Source organism: Macaca fascicularis, chromosome 8 (genome assembly GCF_037993035.2).
Source record: "Macaca fascicularis isolate 582-1 chromosome 8, T2T-MFA8v1.1".
Classification (NCBI taxonomy): domain Eukaryota; kingdom Metazoa; phylum Chordata; class Mammalia; order Primates; family Cercopithecidae; genus Macaca; species Macaca fascicularis.
In genome coordinates, this window is record NC_088382.1 from 7857664 (window position 1) to 7875900 (window position 18237).

An 18237-nucleotide genomic window follows, 5' to 3' on the forward strand; every position below is an offset into this window, starting at 1 on the left:
CTTCTCAAGGAAATCCCAATCTCTATTCTGAAGAGTCTTCCCTAAAAGATGGCCCTGATCAGGAAGACATTTTATTTTGTATTTGCCGTGTTCTTCATTTTGGTTCAACAGCCATCAGGTAAATAAAAATGGATGGGATTTCGATTGGGCAGATTATAAAGCCTGATGATTCTTCGATGTTTGACCTTAATGGTCAAGCTCTCATGGTGCCTGTCATGGGAATTTCTTAGACCTACAGTGACATTTTCTAAGAGCAAACTGCATATAGTATATGCTTTTTGTGATTTGTTTTTGCTGGTTACCTGAATGCTGGCCTTGAGAAATAGAATAAAGATTGCAACTCTGTGATCTACTGCCTCCTGATATACCATGTCACACGTGGAGTTGGGAATGTTTTATACAGTGTTAATTCCTGTGTTGATTTTAATCTTCAAAATGTATTTTGTTTTGAATTTAGGGTGCCAGGCAGGACTTGAGTTTTCTGAACCATTTCCATCAGGTAAGTTAAAGATCTTCTATATAATTACTTTTTCTCTTAGGAACTCTGGCTCTGTTGGCTCTCTCTGATGTCTGGAGACAAAGAGGGGACAGAGATAGTGGTGGAAACAGAATTGCCTGAAAAACCAGTTCACTAACTTGTCTTCTTCTCTTTTTCTTGTTCCAAGGATAATATTTGGATATTTTTGATTTCATAGAAAAATATCTTTGTGACTGGACTGTAATTTGGCCATAGAGATTTGGACTCAGTGGCTTTTCCCACTAGCTGTTGGTGTTCACTAAACCAAGTTCTTAGATTTAGTCTTGTACCAGCCAATTAGCAATGCTCTGTGAACATGTCTGCCCATCTCTTGCAAGCTCTGCTTCTAAGTCTGGTAATAATATATGTCACAAATGCATGAGGTTAGTTGATGGAAGCTCAAATTAAAGAGTGAGGTTGCTTCAATGAAAACTCAGCACCATTGCAGAAAAGCTATTCATAACGAATAGCCCCCAGATCTTTTCTTTTTCTTTGAAGTCATCTTACACAGAAAGAAAGCACATTGTAAACAAAACTAAAAGAAATATTGTAGACAAAGTTGAAAAGGTTTTAGACAGAATTTCAAAGTGAGAAATATTAAGGTTGCTACTAGTACTTGAGTGTTTGCTCTGTACTAGGCATCCTGTTAAAAACTTTTCACGGAGTTTGTCATGTAATCCTCAAAACACTCCTATGTGGTAGGTATTATTATAACAAAAATATTTGCAAATAATATTCCATTTGATCCCTAAACTGATTTAAAAATGTAGTCAGGTGCTTCTCGAATGGCCACTGGACAAATGAGAATGTGGACCTTAAGAACCTGGCGATTACTAGGCCCAAACAAGAGTTGAACCTAAGTTTCTTAACTTCATCTTCGAGGATCTTTTCAAAACCACAATATACCCCTCCCATTTTTGTCTAGCAAACTTCACAGTCATATCAGGTATGTATTTTTATAGTTCTGTAATACGTGTGTCTCTTTGTCTGCCTGTGGTTTACTTTTGATCCCTGCAAGATGACAAACACTTGGAGAGTAGGAATTGTGATGATCTGTTGCTTAAAAATTAACTCTCCCCAACTCCCTACTGCAAAAGGCAGGAGCTCTTTTTGAAAACTCTGGGCTCGTTCTTGAGAATATTCCTTGTAATCATACACACGAACTCTCCCTTTTTTTGGTGGTGTTTCACATGTTCCCCATTTCTAGACATTTCCTGGAAAGCTCCCTCAGCAGCTGTTTCTTGGCACAGGGAGGTTTGCTGTCTGTGAGTCGTGCAAGCTCGGTCGGGGAAAATGCAGGAAGGAGTGCTTGGAGAATGAGAAACCCGATGGAAGTTGCAGGCTGAACTTTCTCTGCTGCAGACCGAGGATGTGACAAACCAGACCAGCACACTTATGGCCGTAGAAGCAGGCCTGGATATTCAAAGAAGTTCAAGAGAAGTTATGTGGTTTATCCAAATCACACAGTGAGTGAGTCTCAGAATCAGTCTCATTTCTTTCTCTCTTTGTTTTATTTTTTTTTTATTGCTTATTTTTAAAAGATGACTTTTTTATTATTTTTTTTTTTTTTGAGATAGAGTCTCACTCTGTCACCCAGGCTGGAGTGCAGTGGCTCGATCTTGGCTCACTGCAGCCTCTACCTCCCGGGTTCAAGCGATTCTCCTGCTTCAGCCTCCCAAGGACTACAGGCTTATGCTGCCGTGCCCTGCTAATTTTTCTATTTTTACTAGAGACGGGGTTTCACCATGTTGGCAAGGCTGGTCTCGATCTCCTGACCTTAGGTCATCTGCCCGCCTTGGCCTCCCAAAGTGCTGGGATTATAGGCATAAGCCACCACACTGGGCAAGATGACCTTTAAAAAAAACGTGTACCTAGTATCTGCTCAGTCAGATACCACTACTATATATTTGTAGAGTACCTTATAATTTATGAAATATTTTCCATACTTCTCTCATATGACTCATGATTACCTTACGAGGTAGGTTTTATTACTCCTTTTTATATTTGAAAATATTGAGGCTCAAGAGGCTGTCAGTTCTTCAGAGCCACAGCTAGGATCCAGTAACTGGTGTGCACATTGCTGTCTTGTTCTGTGTATCCATCTGTATGTACTAACTATGTTAATGGAGTAATAACTCTATCAAATACATTATTTTTATATTCACATTGTTTCTTGGTTTGCCTAAATACTGTCATTCATTGATTCTAGTACTTATGGTGTATGTACCTGTGAAAGAAAATGATTAGAGATTAACTTAAAATGTTCAACACAGAACATACATAAATGGTTGACTGTATAACTTTTGCCTTGTGAAATAAAATCCAGCTTCACAAAATAAAGGTCAAAATTACCAGCCCTATGACCAGTGACTTGAACTTGGTTACTTAGTTTTAACGTATGAGACTAAACAATGTTTTGTTTAACATTTGGGCCTATTATTTGTCTCTTTGTGCTCAAATCTGTTCCTTGTTTTTTTCTGCGTTGCTGAGTAAAATGGGAACTGTTAAATGCAAACGACATTTTCTAGGCTTCCTGACTTCTGGCTGGTTTTGGTCAATGTAAGTGTCTCCTAGGACAATGGGAGACTGAAGAAGGGAGGGCAGTGTGTATCTCTCCCCGACCCCCTCTCTTCTCCAGCAGCGGCTCTTCCCGCTCAGCCAAACCCCTGCTTTTCTGCCTTCTGCTCTCACTTGGCAGTCCCACCGCAAGTTTAGCTTCTGCCAGCCAGTGCTCCTCCCAGGCTCACACAAATCCTTCCGTTTCTCCTCAAACCTCAGGGCAGTGGGAGATTTCAGCTGTGACTATCAGTAAGTTTGCCTCATTGCTCCCGCTTTGCATTGTCATCTTTTCCAACACTTTATCCGTACGTATTAAATTCTTTCTTTGGAACTATCCATTGGGGGAAACCTTTTAATGCTTGATTGATTCAATTTTTAGATTCATTCTATTTACATATGAACCACTGTTCTCCAAAAGAGATTTGAAACACAGCCCTCAAGAAGCCTAGAGTGTTTCCTACATTTATACAAGAATTACCCCAGGGCAGTGGGAAGTAGGGTATTTGGTCTTAAGAGTCCAGTTCACAGTAATTATCTGCTCACAGATGCTCCTCCTCCCCAGGTCTCCACAGTGCAAATGCAGCTGCTAGCTTACAGAACACCAGGAAACTGGAATACTACTTACTCATTCCAAATACTGCATTGCTTTATCGTAAAAAAATGCTCTGGAACCTAGTTGAAGTTTCTTCTAATGAAAGATTCATGTGACTGTCTCAAAGTCATACAACGTGGTAGACCAGTAGCTGTGCCCTGATAATGACCTCATGTAGCATCCAGATGGCAGCTTCAGGGGACACTTCCCACAGGTGCTCACCTAGTCACAAATTATCCCCTTTTGTGGCAGGCCAGGTCTACTAATCCAAGCCTCCATAACAACTGTTTTAGTACTCACTAAGTGGTTAAGTTAAATATTAAAAGCTTAAAAAGCCAGTGCCCTCATATAAAGGCTGGAATGTAACAAAATCCCACCAAGAGTTTTGCTTAGGCCTTTCCTGGGCCTTAAAGCATGACAAAATAACGAAGGAGTTCTTAATAGGACTCGTTTAGGATTAAACAAGTTTGTGGGAGGTCTGAAGAACTCCCTAAACATCAGTGATTTAGCAGGAGACAAGATAAGGGTAATAACCCCAGCACCTGGACCCATTTTGATTAAGTACATTTACTGAGGCTCTAGAGGAAGGTGTTCGGAACTCAGACCTTAGTTATAGATTAAAAGAAGTTAATGACTTATGTCTTTAGATGAATGCACACTTACACATAGACATATAGTTTAGAAGGTATATAAGCTCTGGAAAACTTTGTAATTTTAAGTTGGTCTGGTGATAATTTCCAGGCCTTCTCCCTGTAACTGGTTGCAGAAATAAAAGCTCTCTTCCTCCCCAGTTTATTTGCATCTCGTTATTGGGCTGTGAGAAATAGCAGCCCGACCCTCAGTTTGGTCCAGGAACACTTTTTCTTTACACTTTAGATTCATGGAAACAAAGAAGCTGAAAGTAAAAGGATGGAAAGAGATTTGCCATACAAACAATAACCAAAAGAGAGCTGTAGTGGCTATACTAATAGTGCACAAAACAAACTTCAAGACACAATTGGTACTAAAGACGAAGAAGGGCATTTTATAATGTTAATGACTTAACCCATCAAGATAATATAACAAGTATAAACACATGCCCCTAAGAACAGAGTGCCAAAATACATGAAGGGAAAATGGACAGAATTGAAGAGAGAAATAGAGAATTCAACAGTAATAGCAGTAGACTTTAATATACCACTTTTAATAATAGACAAAACAACTAGAAAAAAGATTAGCAAGGAAATATAAGATTTGAGCAGCACTGTAAAACAATTAGACCTCAAATTCATCTGTGGAACACTGTACCAGTTACAGCAAAATACACATTCTTCTTCTGTTCACATGAAATATCCTTTAGAATAAATTGTATGTTAGATTTAAAAACAAGCTCCCTCAATACATTTAAAAGGATAGGAATCATACAAAGTATGTTCTCTGAACACAATGGGATAATAGAAAGAAATTTGGGAAAGTCACAACTACGTGGAAATTAAACAACACAAGTGTAAAAAAATGATGGGTCAAAGCAGAAAACATAAGGAAACATAGAAAATATTTTAAAGGGAATCCCCAAAACACTTTAAAATACACAACACAACAACTTACCAAAACTCTGAGATACAGCTAAAACAATGCTTAAAGGGAAATTTATAGTTGCAAATGCCTACATTTATAAAGAAGATAGATTTAAAATCAGATAGATTTAAAATTCCATCTTGAGATGGAAGATGGAATTATTTTCCATCTCAAGAAAATTAAGGAAGAGCCAACTAAACCCAAAGCAAGCAGAAGGAAGAAAATAATAAATATTAGAGTGAAAATAAATGACATAGAAACTAAGAAAACAATAGAACAAATCAACAAAAAAAAATTCATTTTTTGAAATGATCAACAAAATTGACAAGCCTCTAACTAGACTGACTAAGAAAAAAAGAGAATACTCATATTACCAAAATCATGAATGAAAGAGAATTTTTACAAATGATCTTAGGAAAATTTTTTTAAAAGTATTATAAAGGAATACTGTAAACAATTGTATGGCAACAATTTTGATAACCTAGATGAATAAATGCCTAGAAATGCATACATATCAAACCTAATTCAAGAAGATATAGAAAGTCTAAAATGAACCAATAACAAATAAAGTACATGAACTGATAATAATAACACTAACAAAACTCCCACATAGTAAAACCCAGGACCAAATGACTTCACTGGTACATTGTGAAGATGTTATTCCATTTTCTCCTGCCTCGATTTTTTTTTTTTTTTCAGACAGGGTCTCACTCTGATGCTTAGTGCAGTGGCATTATCTCGGCTCACTGCATTCTCTGCCTCTGGAGCTCAAATGATCCTCCCACCTCAGCCTCCTGAGGTGACAGATCACAGGTGCCTGCCACCATGTCCAGTTAATTTTTGTATGTTTTGTAGAGATGGGGTCTCATTATGTTGCCCAGACTAGTCACAAACTAAACTCCTGGCTCAAGTGATCTGCCCACCTTGGCCTCCCAAAGTGCTGGGATTACAGGTGTGAATCACCACACCTGGCCTGGCTTGCGTATTTTTTGATGAGAAGTTTGCTGCAGTTATTCTGTCATCTTTCTACCGGCAGGAGGCATATATGCCTTCTCTGTTGACAAAGTAGAGAATGTTTTTTGTTTTTGTTTTTTAATGTGCTCCCTTCTCCTAGTTCTCCTAGCTTTAATATTTTGTTTTGCATTTTTTAGATTGTTTATTGCACCAGTGCTGTACAAACAAGTGTTGTTCTTCCTCCGGTTTCTTAATTAAGAAATTAAGACTTTCTTTTCCATATAAGAGAAAGATTCTTGCAAGCTTTCGTTCTTTCTCACAGTGGCTGCTCTTCCCCTCACCCAACTTACATCATGAAATACTCTGATCTTTTCTGTAAGCACCCACTGAGTCTATGGAGAAGACATTAGACGTTGGTGTGAATTTCTCTTTTGTCTGTGACTCCAGAAGTTTATATTGTTTCTCTAGTTTATACTTGCTCTTAGCAATTCTTTACAGACTTTACTTGAAATCTTTTAAATCATATTCTGGGGGTAATCCGCTTCAGTGAGCAAGCGCTCATGTTCTTCATTTTTTGGAGGTTCCTGTCTTTTCTTATATTTGTAGGTAGGTGGCTGACTTGTGACCTTAGCTTTCCAATGAGTTCAAGAAACGGAATATTTGCAGTTTGCCATGTGTTTTTCTGTGTATTTGTTTTGTGTGGGATGATTTTCTTTACATATTTCTACACCTTAAGCAGAAGCCATTCTTCTTTTAATAACATACTTAATTTCTTTAAGAGATATAGAAATACTTATATTTTCTGCTAATTCTTGTGTCAATTTTGGTAAGTTAAATTTTTGAGAGAATTTTTCCATTTTATGTAAGTTGTGAAATGTTTTGGCATATACATGTTGACAAAATTTTTATATTATTTTAACGTTTCTTGGATCTGTAGTGACAACTTCTTTTTCATTTATTCTGTATAATTGGGCTTACATTGTTCCCTTTTCTAAGGTTCTTTTTTTTTTTTTTTTTTTTTTTGAGACGGAGTCTCGCTCTGTCGCCCAGGCTGGAGTGCAGTGGCGCAATCTCCGCTCACTGCAAGCTCCGCCTCCCGGGTTCACGCCATTCTCCTGCCTCAGCCTCCCGAGTAGCTGGGACTACAGGCGCCCGCCCCTGCGCCCGGCTAATTTTTTCTATTTTTAGTAGAGACGGGGTTTCACCATGGTCTCGATCTCCTGACCTTGTGATCCGCCCACCTCGGCCTCCCAAAGTGCTGGGATTACAGGCGTGAGCCACCACGCCCGGCCCCTTTTCTAAGGTTCTTAGAGCATAATTTTAAGTCATAGATTTAAACATTTCTTCTTTTCTACAATAAGTATTTGGATACAAATTTCTTTCAAAGTCATTGTTTTGTTGTGTTCCACAAAATTTGATATATAGAAATGATTTCCAATTATTCTTATTGTTCATTCTTTGATGCATACACAATCTAGAATTATGTTGCTTTACTTCCACATATTTGGAAATATCCTAAATAGCTTATTTTATAGATTTCCAGTTTAATCACCTTGTGGTGACAAATATACTCTGAAGAATTTAAGTGTTTTTAAACACATCAATATTTGTTTTATGGCCTAGCATATGGTTTATATGTATGAATGTATCATATATACTTGAAAAAATGTGTATTTTTCAGTTATCTTATGACGTGTTCTATAAATATCAATTTAGTCGATGGAATGGTGGTATTGTTCAGATCATGTATGACTTTGCTAATTTTTCCCTGTGTTCTATCAGTTGCTGACAGACTGGTGTAAAAACGTTCTCCTCAAAAAAAAGCAGGGGTTGCAATCCTAGTCTCTGATAAAACAGACTTTAAACCATCAAAGATCAAAAGAGACAAAGAAGGCCATTACATAATGGTAAAGGGATCAATTCAACAGGAAGAGCTAACTATCCTAAATATATATGCACCCAATACAGGAGCACCCAGATTCATAAAGCAAGTCCTTAGAGACTTACAAAGAGACATAGACTCCCATACAATAATAATGGGAGACTTCAACACTCCACTGTCAACATTAGACAGATCAACGAGACAGAAAGTTAACAAGGATATCCAGGAATTGAACTCATCTCTGCAGCAAGCAGACCTAATAGACATCTATAGAACTCTCCACCCCAAATCAACAGAATATACATTCTTCTCAGCACCACATCGCACTTACTCCAAAATTGACCACATGATTGGAAGTAAAGCACTCCTCAGCAAATGTACAAGAACAGAAATTATAACAAACTGTCTCTCAGACCACAGTGCAATCAAACTAGAACTCAGGACTAAGAAACTCAATCAAAACCGCTCAACTACATGGAAACTGAACAACCTGCTCCTGAATGACTACTGGGTACATAACGAAATGAAGGCAGAAATAAAGATGTTCTTTGAAACCAATGAGAACAAAGATACAACATACCAGAATCTCTGGGACACATTTAAAGCAGTGTGTAGAGGGAAATTTATAGCACTAAATGCCCACAAGAGAAAGCAGGAAAGATCTAAAATTGACACTCTAACATCGCAATTAAAAGAACTAGAGAAGCAAGAGCAAACACATTCGAAAGCTAGCAGAAGGCAAGAAATAACTAAGATCAGAGCAGAACTGAAGGAGATAGAGACACAAAAAACCCTCCAAAAAATCAATGAATCCAGGAGTTGGTTTTTTGAAAAGATCAACAAAATTGACAGACTGCTAGCAAGACTAATAAAGAAGAAAAGAGAGAAGAATCAAATTGACGCAATTAAAAATGATAAAGGGGATATCACCACCGACCCCACAGAAATACAAACTACCATCAGAGAATACTATAAACACCTCTACGCAAATAAACTGGAAAATCTAGAAGAAATGGATAATTTCCTGGACACTTACACTCTTCCAAGACTAAACCAGGAAGAAGTTGAATCCCTGAATAGACCAATAGCAGGCTCTGAAATTGAGGCAATAATTAATAGCCTACCAACCAAAAAAACTCCAGGACCAGATGGATTCACAGCCGAATTCTACCAGAGGTACAAGGAGGAGCTGGTACCATTCCTTCTGAAACTATTCCAATCAATAGAAAAAGAGGGAATCCTCCCTAACTCATTTTATGAGGCCAACATCATCCTGATACCAAAGCCTGGCAGAGACACAACAAAAAAAGAGAATTTTAGACCAATATCCCTGATGAACATCAATGCAAAAATCCTCAATAAAATACTGGCAAACCGGATTCAGCAACACATCAAAAAGCTTATCCACCATGATCAAGTGGGCTTCATCCCTGGAATGCAAGGCTGGTTCAACATTCGCAAATCAATAAACATAATCCAGCATATAAACAGAACCAAAGACAAGAACCACATGATTATCTCAATAGATGCAGAAAAGGCTTTTGACAAAATTCAACAGCCCTTCATGCTAAAAACGCTCAATAAATTCGGTGTTGATGGAACGTACCTCAAAATAATAAGAGCTATTTATGACAAACCCACAGCCAATATCATCCTGAATGGGCAAAAACTGGAAAAATTCCCTTTGAAAACTGGCACAAGACAGGGATGACCTCTCTCACCACTCCTATTCAACATAGTGTTGGAAGTTCTGGCTAGGGCAATCAGGCAAGAGAAAGAAATCAAGGGTATTCAGTTAGGAAAAGAAGAAGTCAAATTGTCCCTGTTTGCAGATGACATGATTGTATATTTAGAAAACCCCATTGTCTCAGCCCAAAATCTCCTTAAGCTGATAAGCAACTTCAGCAAAGTCTCAGGATACAAAATTAATGTGCAAAAATCACAAGCATTCTTATACACCAGTAACAGACAAACAGAGAGCCAAATCATGAATGAACTTCCATTCACAATTGCTTCAAAGAGAATAAAATACCTAGGAATCCAACTTACAAGGGATGTAAAGGACCTCTTCAAGGAGAACTACAAATCACTGCTCAGTGAAATCAAAGAGGACACAAACAAATGGAAGAACATACCATGCTCATGGATAGGAAGAATCAATATCGTGAAAATGGCCATACTGCCCAAGGTTATTTATAGATTCAATGCCATCCCCATCAAGCTACCAATGACTTTCTTCACAGAATTGGAAAAAACTGCTTTAAAGTTCATATGGAACCAAAAAAGAGCCCGCATCTCCAAGACAATCCTAAGTCAAAAGAACAAAGCTGGAGGCATCATGCTACCTGACTTCAAACTATACTACAAGGCTACAGTAACCAAAACAGCATGGTACTGGTACCAAAACAGAGATATAGACCTATGGAACAGAACAGAGTCCTCAGAAATAATACCACACATCTACAGCCATCTGATCTCTGACAAACCTGAGAGAAACAAGAAATGGGGAAAGGATTCCCCATTTAATAAATGGTGCTGGGAAAATTGGCTAGCCATAAGTAGAAAGCTGAAACGGGACCCTTTCCTTACTCCTTATACGAAAATTAATTCAAGATGGATTAGAGACTTAAATGTTAGACCTAATACCATAAAAATCCTAGAAGAAAACCATTCAGGACATAGGCATGGGCAAAGACTTCATGTCTAAAACACCAAAAGCAACGGCAGCAAAAGCCAAAATTGACAAATGGGATCTCATTAAACTAAAGAGCTTCTGCACAGCAAAAGAAACTACCATCAGAGTAAACAGGCAACCTACAGAATGGGAGAAAATTTTTGCAATCTACTTATCTGACAAAGGGCTAATTTCCAGAACCTACAAAGAACTCCAACAAATTTACAAGAAAAAAACAAACAACCCCATCAAAAAGTGGGCAAAGGATATGAACAGACATTTCTCGAAAGAAGACATTCATACAGCCAACAGACACATGAAAAAATGCTCATCATCACTGGCCATCAGAGAAATGCAAATCAAAACCACAGTGAGATACCATCTCACGCCAGTTAGAATGGCAATCATTAAAAAGTCAGGAAATAACAGCTGCTGGAGAGGATGTGGAGAAATAGGAACACTTTTACACTGTTGGTGGGATTGTAAACTAGTTCAACCATTATGGAAAACAGTATGGCGATTCCTCAAGGATCTAGAACTAGATGTACCATATGACCCAGCCATCCCATTACTGGGTATATACCCAAAGGATTATAATTCATGCTGCTATAAAGACACATGCACACGTATGTTTATTGCGGCACTATTCACAAGAGCAAAGACTTGGAATCAACCCAAATGTCCATCAGTGACAGATTGGATTAAGAAAATGTGGCACATATACACCATGGAATACTATGCAGCCATCAAAAAGGATGAGTTTGTGTCCTTTGTAGGGACATGGATGCAGCTGGAAACCATCATTCTTAGCAAACTATCACAAGAACAGAAAACCAAACACCGCATGTTCTCACTCATAGGTGGGAGCTGAACAATGAGATCACTTGGACTCGGGAAGGGGAACATCACACACCGGGGCCTATCATGGGGAGTGGGGAGGGGGGAGGGATTGCATTGGGAGTTATACCTGATGTAAATGACGAGTTGATGGGTGCAGCACACCAACATGGCACAAGTATACATATGTAACAAACCTGCACGTTATGCACATGTACCCTAGAACTCAAAGTATAATAAAAAAAAAAAAGTTCTCCTATAAATATAGAAATGTCTATTTCTCCCTTTAAATCAAATCATATAAAAACATATTAACGGTTTTTATGTATTTTTGATGGCTAACCCTTTTCTCCTTAAGCAACAGCACTCCATGCAATAGAGTGTCAAAACAAAGCAAAACAAAACAAAAACAAAACAAAAACTTGCCCATGTACTCCTGAACTTAAAATTAAAGGTTTTTGTTTGTTTAATTTTTTTTAAGAATAGGTTTTACGTAAAATCATGTACTAGGAAAAGGATGGTGGCTATGTATCTTATTGACATGGTAATACTTGAGATAAGACTTGAAGGAAAAATGAGAGAAGTCTAAACAAAGACACAGAATAGAATATTCCAGGCAGAAAGGCAGGGTTCTCTGCGTTTCTCTCCCATAAATGTGATTTAGATAAAATCTGATCCATCAGCCCACGCTTGAATCAGTGGAGCATGGAAAATAGTTATGTTCCCAACGAACATTACAAACCAAAGTTGACTTCCAGCCCGTTCAGGGCAGTAGAACATATTTTAATCAATGCCCCTTGATAAAAGAGCTTGATTCCAGCTACTGCACTTCCTTCATCAGCTCTCCCCTGATGCCTGGAGCCATGAAAATATTTTTCTTTATTTTTGCTGCTCTCATTCTTCTTGCTCAAATTTTCCAAGGTAAGAGGGAAATTCTTTTAGAGGTAGAGATGATAGTCTGCTCAGGATGTCTTTTGAGAAGAAAGCTTAACTTTTACAAAGTTGAAGGTTCCAAGGCAAACCAGTCACTGAAAATCTTTTCCTGAGCTCAGACACAAAACAACGGGAGCACATTGACCGGGACGTCTCCAACCTTAACAGTATCTGGTCAACTTCCCTCAACAGCTCTGCTAAGGAATTCAGACTTCTTTGTACTTTTAGATCTCTTTCCTCCTTTTATAATCTGCAACACAGGTTCAGCACTTTTTTTTTTTTTTTTTTTTTTTTTTTGAGATGGAATCTCACTCTGTGGCCCAGGCTGGAGTGCAGTGGCGCGATCTCGGCTCACTGCAAGCTCCGCCTCCCGGGTTCAGGCCATTCTCCTGCCTCAGCCTCCCGAGTACCTGGGACTACACACACCCGCCACCACGTCCGGCTAATTTTTTTTGTATTTTTAGTAGAGACGGGGTTTCACCGTGTTAGCCAGGATGGTCTCGATCTCCTGACCTCACGATCCGCCCCTCCTCTGCCTCCCAGAGCCCTGGGATTACAGGCATGAGCCACACGCAGGGCCAGGTTCAGCCTATTCCAAAGTGAATTAAAAAAAAAAAAAAAATCTCCAAGGCAAATGCCAAACATATTTGTTAAGTTAGGGAAGTACAGCCTTTGTAGTCTAAATTAAACCGAAGTTGTGTTACTAGATCCTCAGACAGCTAATTTTTTTTCAGGTCTGAGTCGTGGGTCCAAATATCTTATCCATAAATTATTTTAGACTTTTTGGCTTTCACACACTGGTTGAAAATTACACTATTAAAACCACTAAACTAACATCTTGCTTACTAATCTCTTAAGTCTTTGCATCTTTGAGATTCTCTGCTTGATACAACCACGACTGTGTTCCTAAGAAATGCTTATGTCCATACCTCCTCAACTATCCTTCGTTCCTTCTGTTGTGAAGCTTTTCCTATTAGAGGTTCTCCATGCATCACGAAGCCCCCTGTCTTCTCCTTCATGGCTCCTGAATTTCTACATTTCTTTAATATACATTCTGTCCTCAGTAGTCCTAGAAAACCAATAGATATTGAATGTGTGCTAACCACTTACAAGAAATTGTTCTGTCCACTACGATAAAGGTAGGTAAAATAAAAAGGTAAAAATATAATTAAAGCATGGACATTGACCTTAATTTGCTTGAAGTTATTAGTCTATTCTTTCTGTGTTGTTCAAAAAGACATTGCCTGTAGTGGTAAATAAGCTTTCAATACATTTAACATGTATGAGTAAGTATATCAATGAGACAGGAAAATACACAAATAACTTTAATATGAAACAGTTTTCACAAGTGCCGTAAAAGATGCAAAGTATAAAGAGAAGCCATAGATGTGGAAACTTGGTTCTAACTAGGAAATAAAGAAAGTTTCCTGGTAGTACTGTACTTCTGTAGTACAAATACTACAGAAGTAGTATTTGTATTGCACATTTGGAAATAGACAAGACTAGAACTAAAGAACAGAGCCAAAGAACAATTTCTCCATGAAAGTTTCAGTGACTCCATTATTTCAGTGACCTCCTTGACCCCATGAAAGTTTCAGTGACTCCATGAAAGTCTCAGTTGTAAAATCAGTTCCTTATTTTCTGCCCTCAGCATCTTTTCATAGATGTCAGACAATGCTCCGGGATAGATAAACTCCTTTTAAATTGTCTTCCCCACCCACTTTAATCAGTACTCCAATTTATTCAGATCGGTCTATAGATGTGGAGGCATAATAGCTCCCTGTCCACAAAATTCATCTCAGATGTATTTGCATTACAATAATAAGCATAGTTTGGGCACAAATTAGAACCACTACCATCACCATAATCACATAGAATCTCAGAGTTAGAAGTGAATTTAATGGTCAATATAAAAGGCAATAAACATAGGCTGTTAGGCCAAACTGTATGAGTTTGGATCTCAGTGCTAATGTTTATAAGCTGTATGTACCCTCTGTTTTACTTTCCATTCTATAAATGATAATAATAATAGCATTGTTTTGAAGATGAATAAACTTGTTATGCTAATTAGAAACTAACTTGTTATAATCAAGAATCTTAATAATAGAGTGACTGAAGAAAGACAAAATCTTATTTCTCTTTCATGTAAAAGTCCAAAAATAGCTAAGTTGGCTAGGTGAAGGTAGAGGGTTCTCTTTCACCGAGTTTTGTTGTGATTTGGGCTGAAGGTCAACCCTGCTATCCTAAACAGTTGACTGTTTTATTTGGTTCCAAGGATGTTCTAACAGGCAGGGTTAGAAAATATAGAACATGATTAAGATTACATAGAAGCAGTTCACATCATTCCACTCCTTTTTCATTTTTCCAGATTTGTTCATGTGGACATATAGAAATAGAAAGCTAGGAGCTGATGTGATTAGCTAAATATTCATGTGTCCAGAGAAACTCAGAGGTTCTATGACTAAAAGTCTGAAGGTAAAAATAACTGCTTTGGGACAGTTTAACAATCTTTCTATATAACTGCTTGGGCAGTGGCAGGCACATACTCTATGCTATGTTAGAGTTTACCACTGTTTAACTGTCATTTGTTCTTCTACTTATTTTTTTGTTCTCTGCCATGATGCAGTATTCAACACCCTATACATGATTATATATATGTGTGTGTGTGTGTGTGTGTGTGTGTGTGTGTGTGTGTGTGTCTGTGTCTGTGTGTGTGTCAATTGATTGTCCAGATGCCTGATAAATTTCAGTGATCTATAGCTCACAGTATCCCAAGTTCAACTTTGGACTATTTAAACATTTCTCCTTAATTGGAGCAGAAATCTAAGTCCCTGAAATTTCTTTCCATTAGTCTTTGCCTTAACTTGGCACTAACAAAATATATTCCACATGATAATATTTCAGATATATGGCAGCTAATATGTACTGTTCTTCCCCCAAAGTTGTTTTTTCCAGGAATAAACGTTACTCCTTTTGAGAATAACTGCTACTTCTTCCACTATTTTTTCCTAAGAATGTATCTTACCAATTAAAAAAGTTCCTGTTTTGACATATTTTTTTTCTCTTCAACCTAATCTCTGTTATGAATGAATACACATTGCCTATGTCCCTCCAAATTTGCTTGCCAGAACTAAATACATGATTCCATTGGTATTCTTTGCACAGTAAATTGAGAAGGACTAGCATCATGTTGTTTATCTTTCTACGTAAAACTGTGAGACTCCAAAACCATACACCAGGGCATATGATCTACTATTGGTCTGCCTGTAATGGAACAGAACAATCTTTAACTTTTGCTGTAAATCAGAGACTATTTGGAGACACGAAAAAAAAATCTGTTGATAAGGATGGTTCATTGGAATTAGAAAGTACTTTGTCACCTTCCTTGGAAGAAACATTCTGTTTCTGTACAAGCTAGATATGATTTTGACATATGAAAATCTTTTCTGTTTTTTTTCCAATTAGCTATTTAATAAGGACATTGATTATATTGTACCAGGGCTGTGAGCTCAGACATGACTATTCAGATAACATTTGATTTTTCTAATTTCTAGGTTTATAGTCTGTGTCTCTAGGAGTTATGGTAATGAGGAAGTCTGAATTTGGCCTGGGCAATGTAATTTTATCTTATAGTTACTAATTAATAGATAACTAAAGACAAATTGCTTTCTTTACTTAGCCAGGACAGCAATTCATAGAGCACTAATTTGTAAGAGAATGGAAGGTCACTGTGAAGCTGAATGTCTTACCTTTGAAGTAAAGATTGGGGGCTGTAGAGCTGAATTAACACCATATTGCTGCAAAAAGAGAAAGAAAGATTAAAAACTAAGCACCAGCTGCAAGAATGAAAGAGGTGAAGATTCTCTGGCTGCGATATCAGTGGGACAAATCTCTCTGCACCGTCTCTCTTTGATCTGCAAAGTTTGGATTATCTGAAACCATGTCAGTCCAGCTTCCAATGCTACAAGGAGATACCCTTCCTAGGCTGTGAACTTCTTCCAGGCAGACACTATATCTTGTTGACCTCTGCACTGTCAATTCCTGACACAGGGCCTATTCATGATTTTTTTCACTTTATAAAAAAGTGAGCCATTGAATAAATAGATAAAACAGATGGAATGGAATGGTTGGACTGGCACTCAGGTGAATTGAGTTCTAAAGTTATAGCTCTGGCTTTAAACAGTTGTAGGACACTGGGCCCTCTGTGCCAAGATTCTGATATCTATAATGTGAGCAGATTGAACCTCTCAGTAAAGGGAATACCTGCCAGATGCTAATTGTGGCTGCTTCAGCAGTATCACTGTCATGTACTCCTTTCTCTCTTTTATAGGTAGGAATTGTTTAGAGTCTTGTTCATTTACCTGTTAGATCTAAAACATCAAGTTTTAGAATGAAATGCACCCATATCAAAATTCAAGTTGACTGCAGGTGGAGCAATATCTTCATTCTGGCCATTTGCAGTGAGAATGGATCAAATCATGGGTTTCTGAAGCAGTAAGTTCCCTAAAGGTCATCGAATTCAATGCCCTTATTACAAATGAGGAGAGTGAGACTCAGGAAGGTTATACAGTTACTGACTTAGTCACATTTCTATTCCAACTTTGGGCTTTCTGGACTTGCCTGCTTAGCATGTCCACAAAATAGCATGCTGGAGGGTAACAGAACAACAAAAGGCAATCCTAAAGATGGAACGTTTCTCAGCGTGTTCAGGTGAACAGTTAAATGGAGGAAGAAATGGAAACAAACTGAAAAAAAAAACATAGAAAGAAAAAATAAAAAGACACTTTCTAAAATCTCTGTTGTGATCCTGCAATCCCTGCCCTTTCAGATGATAACAATGATAACAATGGCAAACCGAGGCTTGCCTTTTCCCTAATTTGCCAACATTTGGAGTCCCAGCTTTCGAGCAGAGGAAAGCATATATCACAGACTATTTCATCATAGAAGTCTTATAGCACATCCTCCCAGAACAGAAGCAGCAAAATCCCTCTGCGCTGCTCCAGAAAATTCCCTTCTCTATTCAATTAAGCTGGCTTCTTATAGAGATGCAAATAAAAGAGAAAAAATATCTGGAATAAGACAATGTGTAAAATGTTTTAAAATAAGAAATAAAATGTATTTTTGAAAGATCTTCTGGTATTGCCACTCGTCTTCATGGTGCTAATTTTCTTATTCTTAAAACTATGCTGGAGGAAATTATGTAAAGTTATCTGTTTCAATCAGAGGATTTTTCTGTTTCTGCATTTTCCCTAGAAATTCCTTATCCATTGTCTCACATAAAACTAACTGCCTTTGAGAATCTAAGTGTGTTTAGGCTTTCTCATTTCTTCTTTTTTTCTTTTTCCTCTTCTTTCTCTGTCAATGTCAAATGACTTGAAATACAGCATACATTTCCTGTCTCCAGTGTTTTCATACCCTATTTCCTTCTCAACCTATAGAAATGTCTTAAAGCCAGGCATGGAGGCTCATGCCTGCAATTTCAGCACATTGGGAGGCCAAGACAGGAGGATCCTTTGAGCTCAGAAGTTCAAGACCAGCCTGGACAACAGAGGGAGACCCCATCTCTACAAAAAATTTTAAAAATTTAGGCTGCGTACCGTGGCTCATGCCTGTAATCTCAGCACTTTGTGGGGCCGAGGTGGGCAAATCATGAGATCAGGAGCTCGAGACCAGCTTGGCCAACCTAGTGAAACCCTGTCTCTACTAAAAATATAAAAATTAGCCAGGCATGG

At 37.9% G+C, this 18237-nt stretch overlaps 2 protein-coding genes across 2 annotated transcripts; both read left to right on the forward strand.

Moving 5' to 3' along the window:
• Nucleotides 1–2877, forward strand: LOC102122363 (beta-defensin 105A-like). Its single transcript, XM_045397833.2, has 3 exons — nucleotides 1–118; nucleotides 458–503; nucleotides 1772–2877. Exons 1-3 carry the CDS (start codon nucleotides 49–51, stop codon nucleotides 1890–1892), a joined length of 237 nt encoding a protein of 78 aa, XP_045253768.2. The 5' UTR covers nucleotides 1–48; the 3' UTR covers nucleotides 1893–2877.
• A 9458-nt stretch (nucleotides 2878–12335) lies between these two features.
• Nucleotides 12336–16415, forward strand: LOC102121958 (beta-defensin 107A). Its single transcript, XM_005562557.4, has 2 exons — nucleotides 12336–12493; nucleotides 16185–16415. The coding sequence occupies exons 1-2, from the start codon at nucleotides 12424–12426 to the stop codon at nucleotides 16325–16327; spliced, it is 213 nt and encodes a 70-aa protein (XP_005562614.1). The 5' UTR covers nucleotides 12336–12423; the 3' UTR covers nucleotides 16328–16415.
• Nucleotides 16416–18237: the final 1822 nt, after the last annotated feature.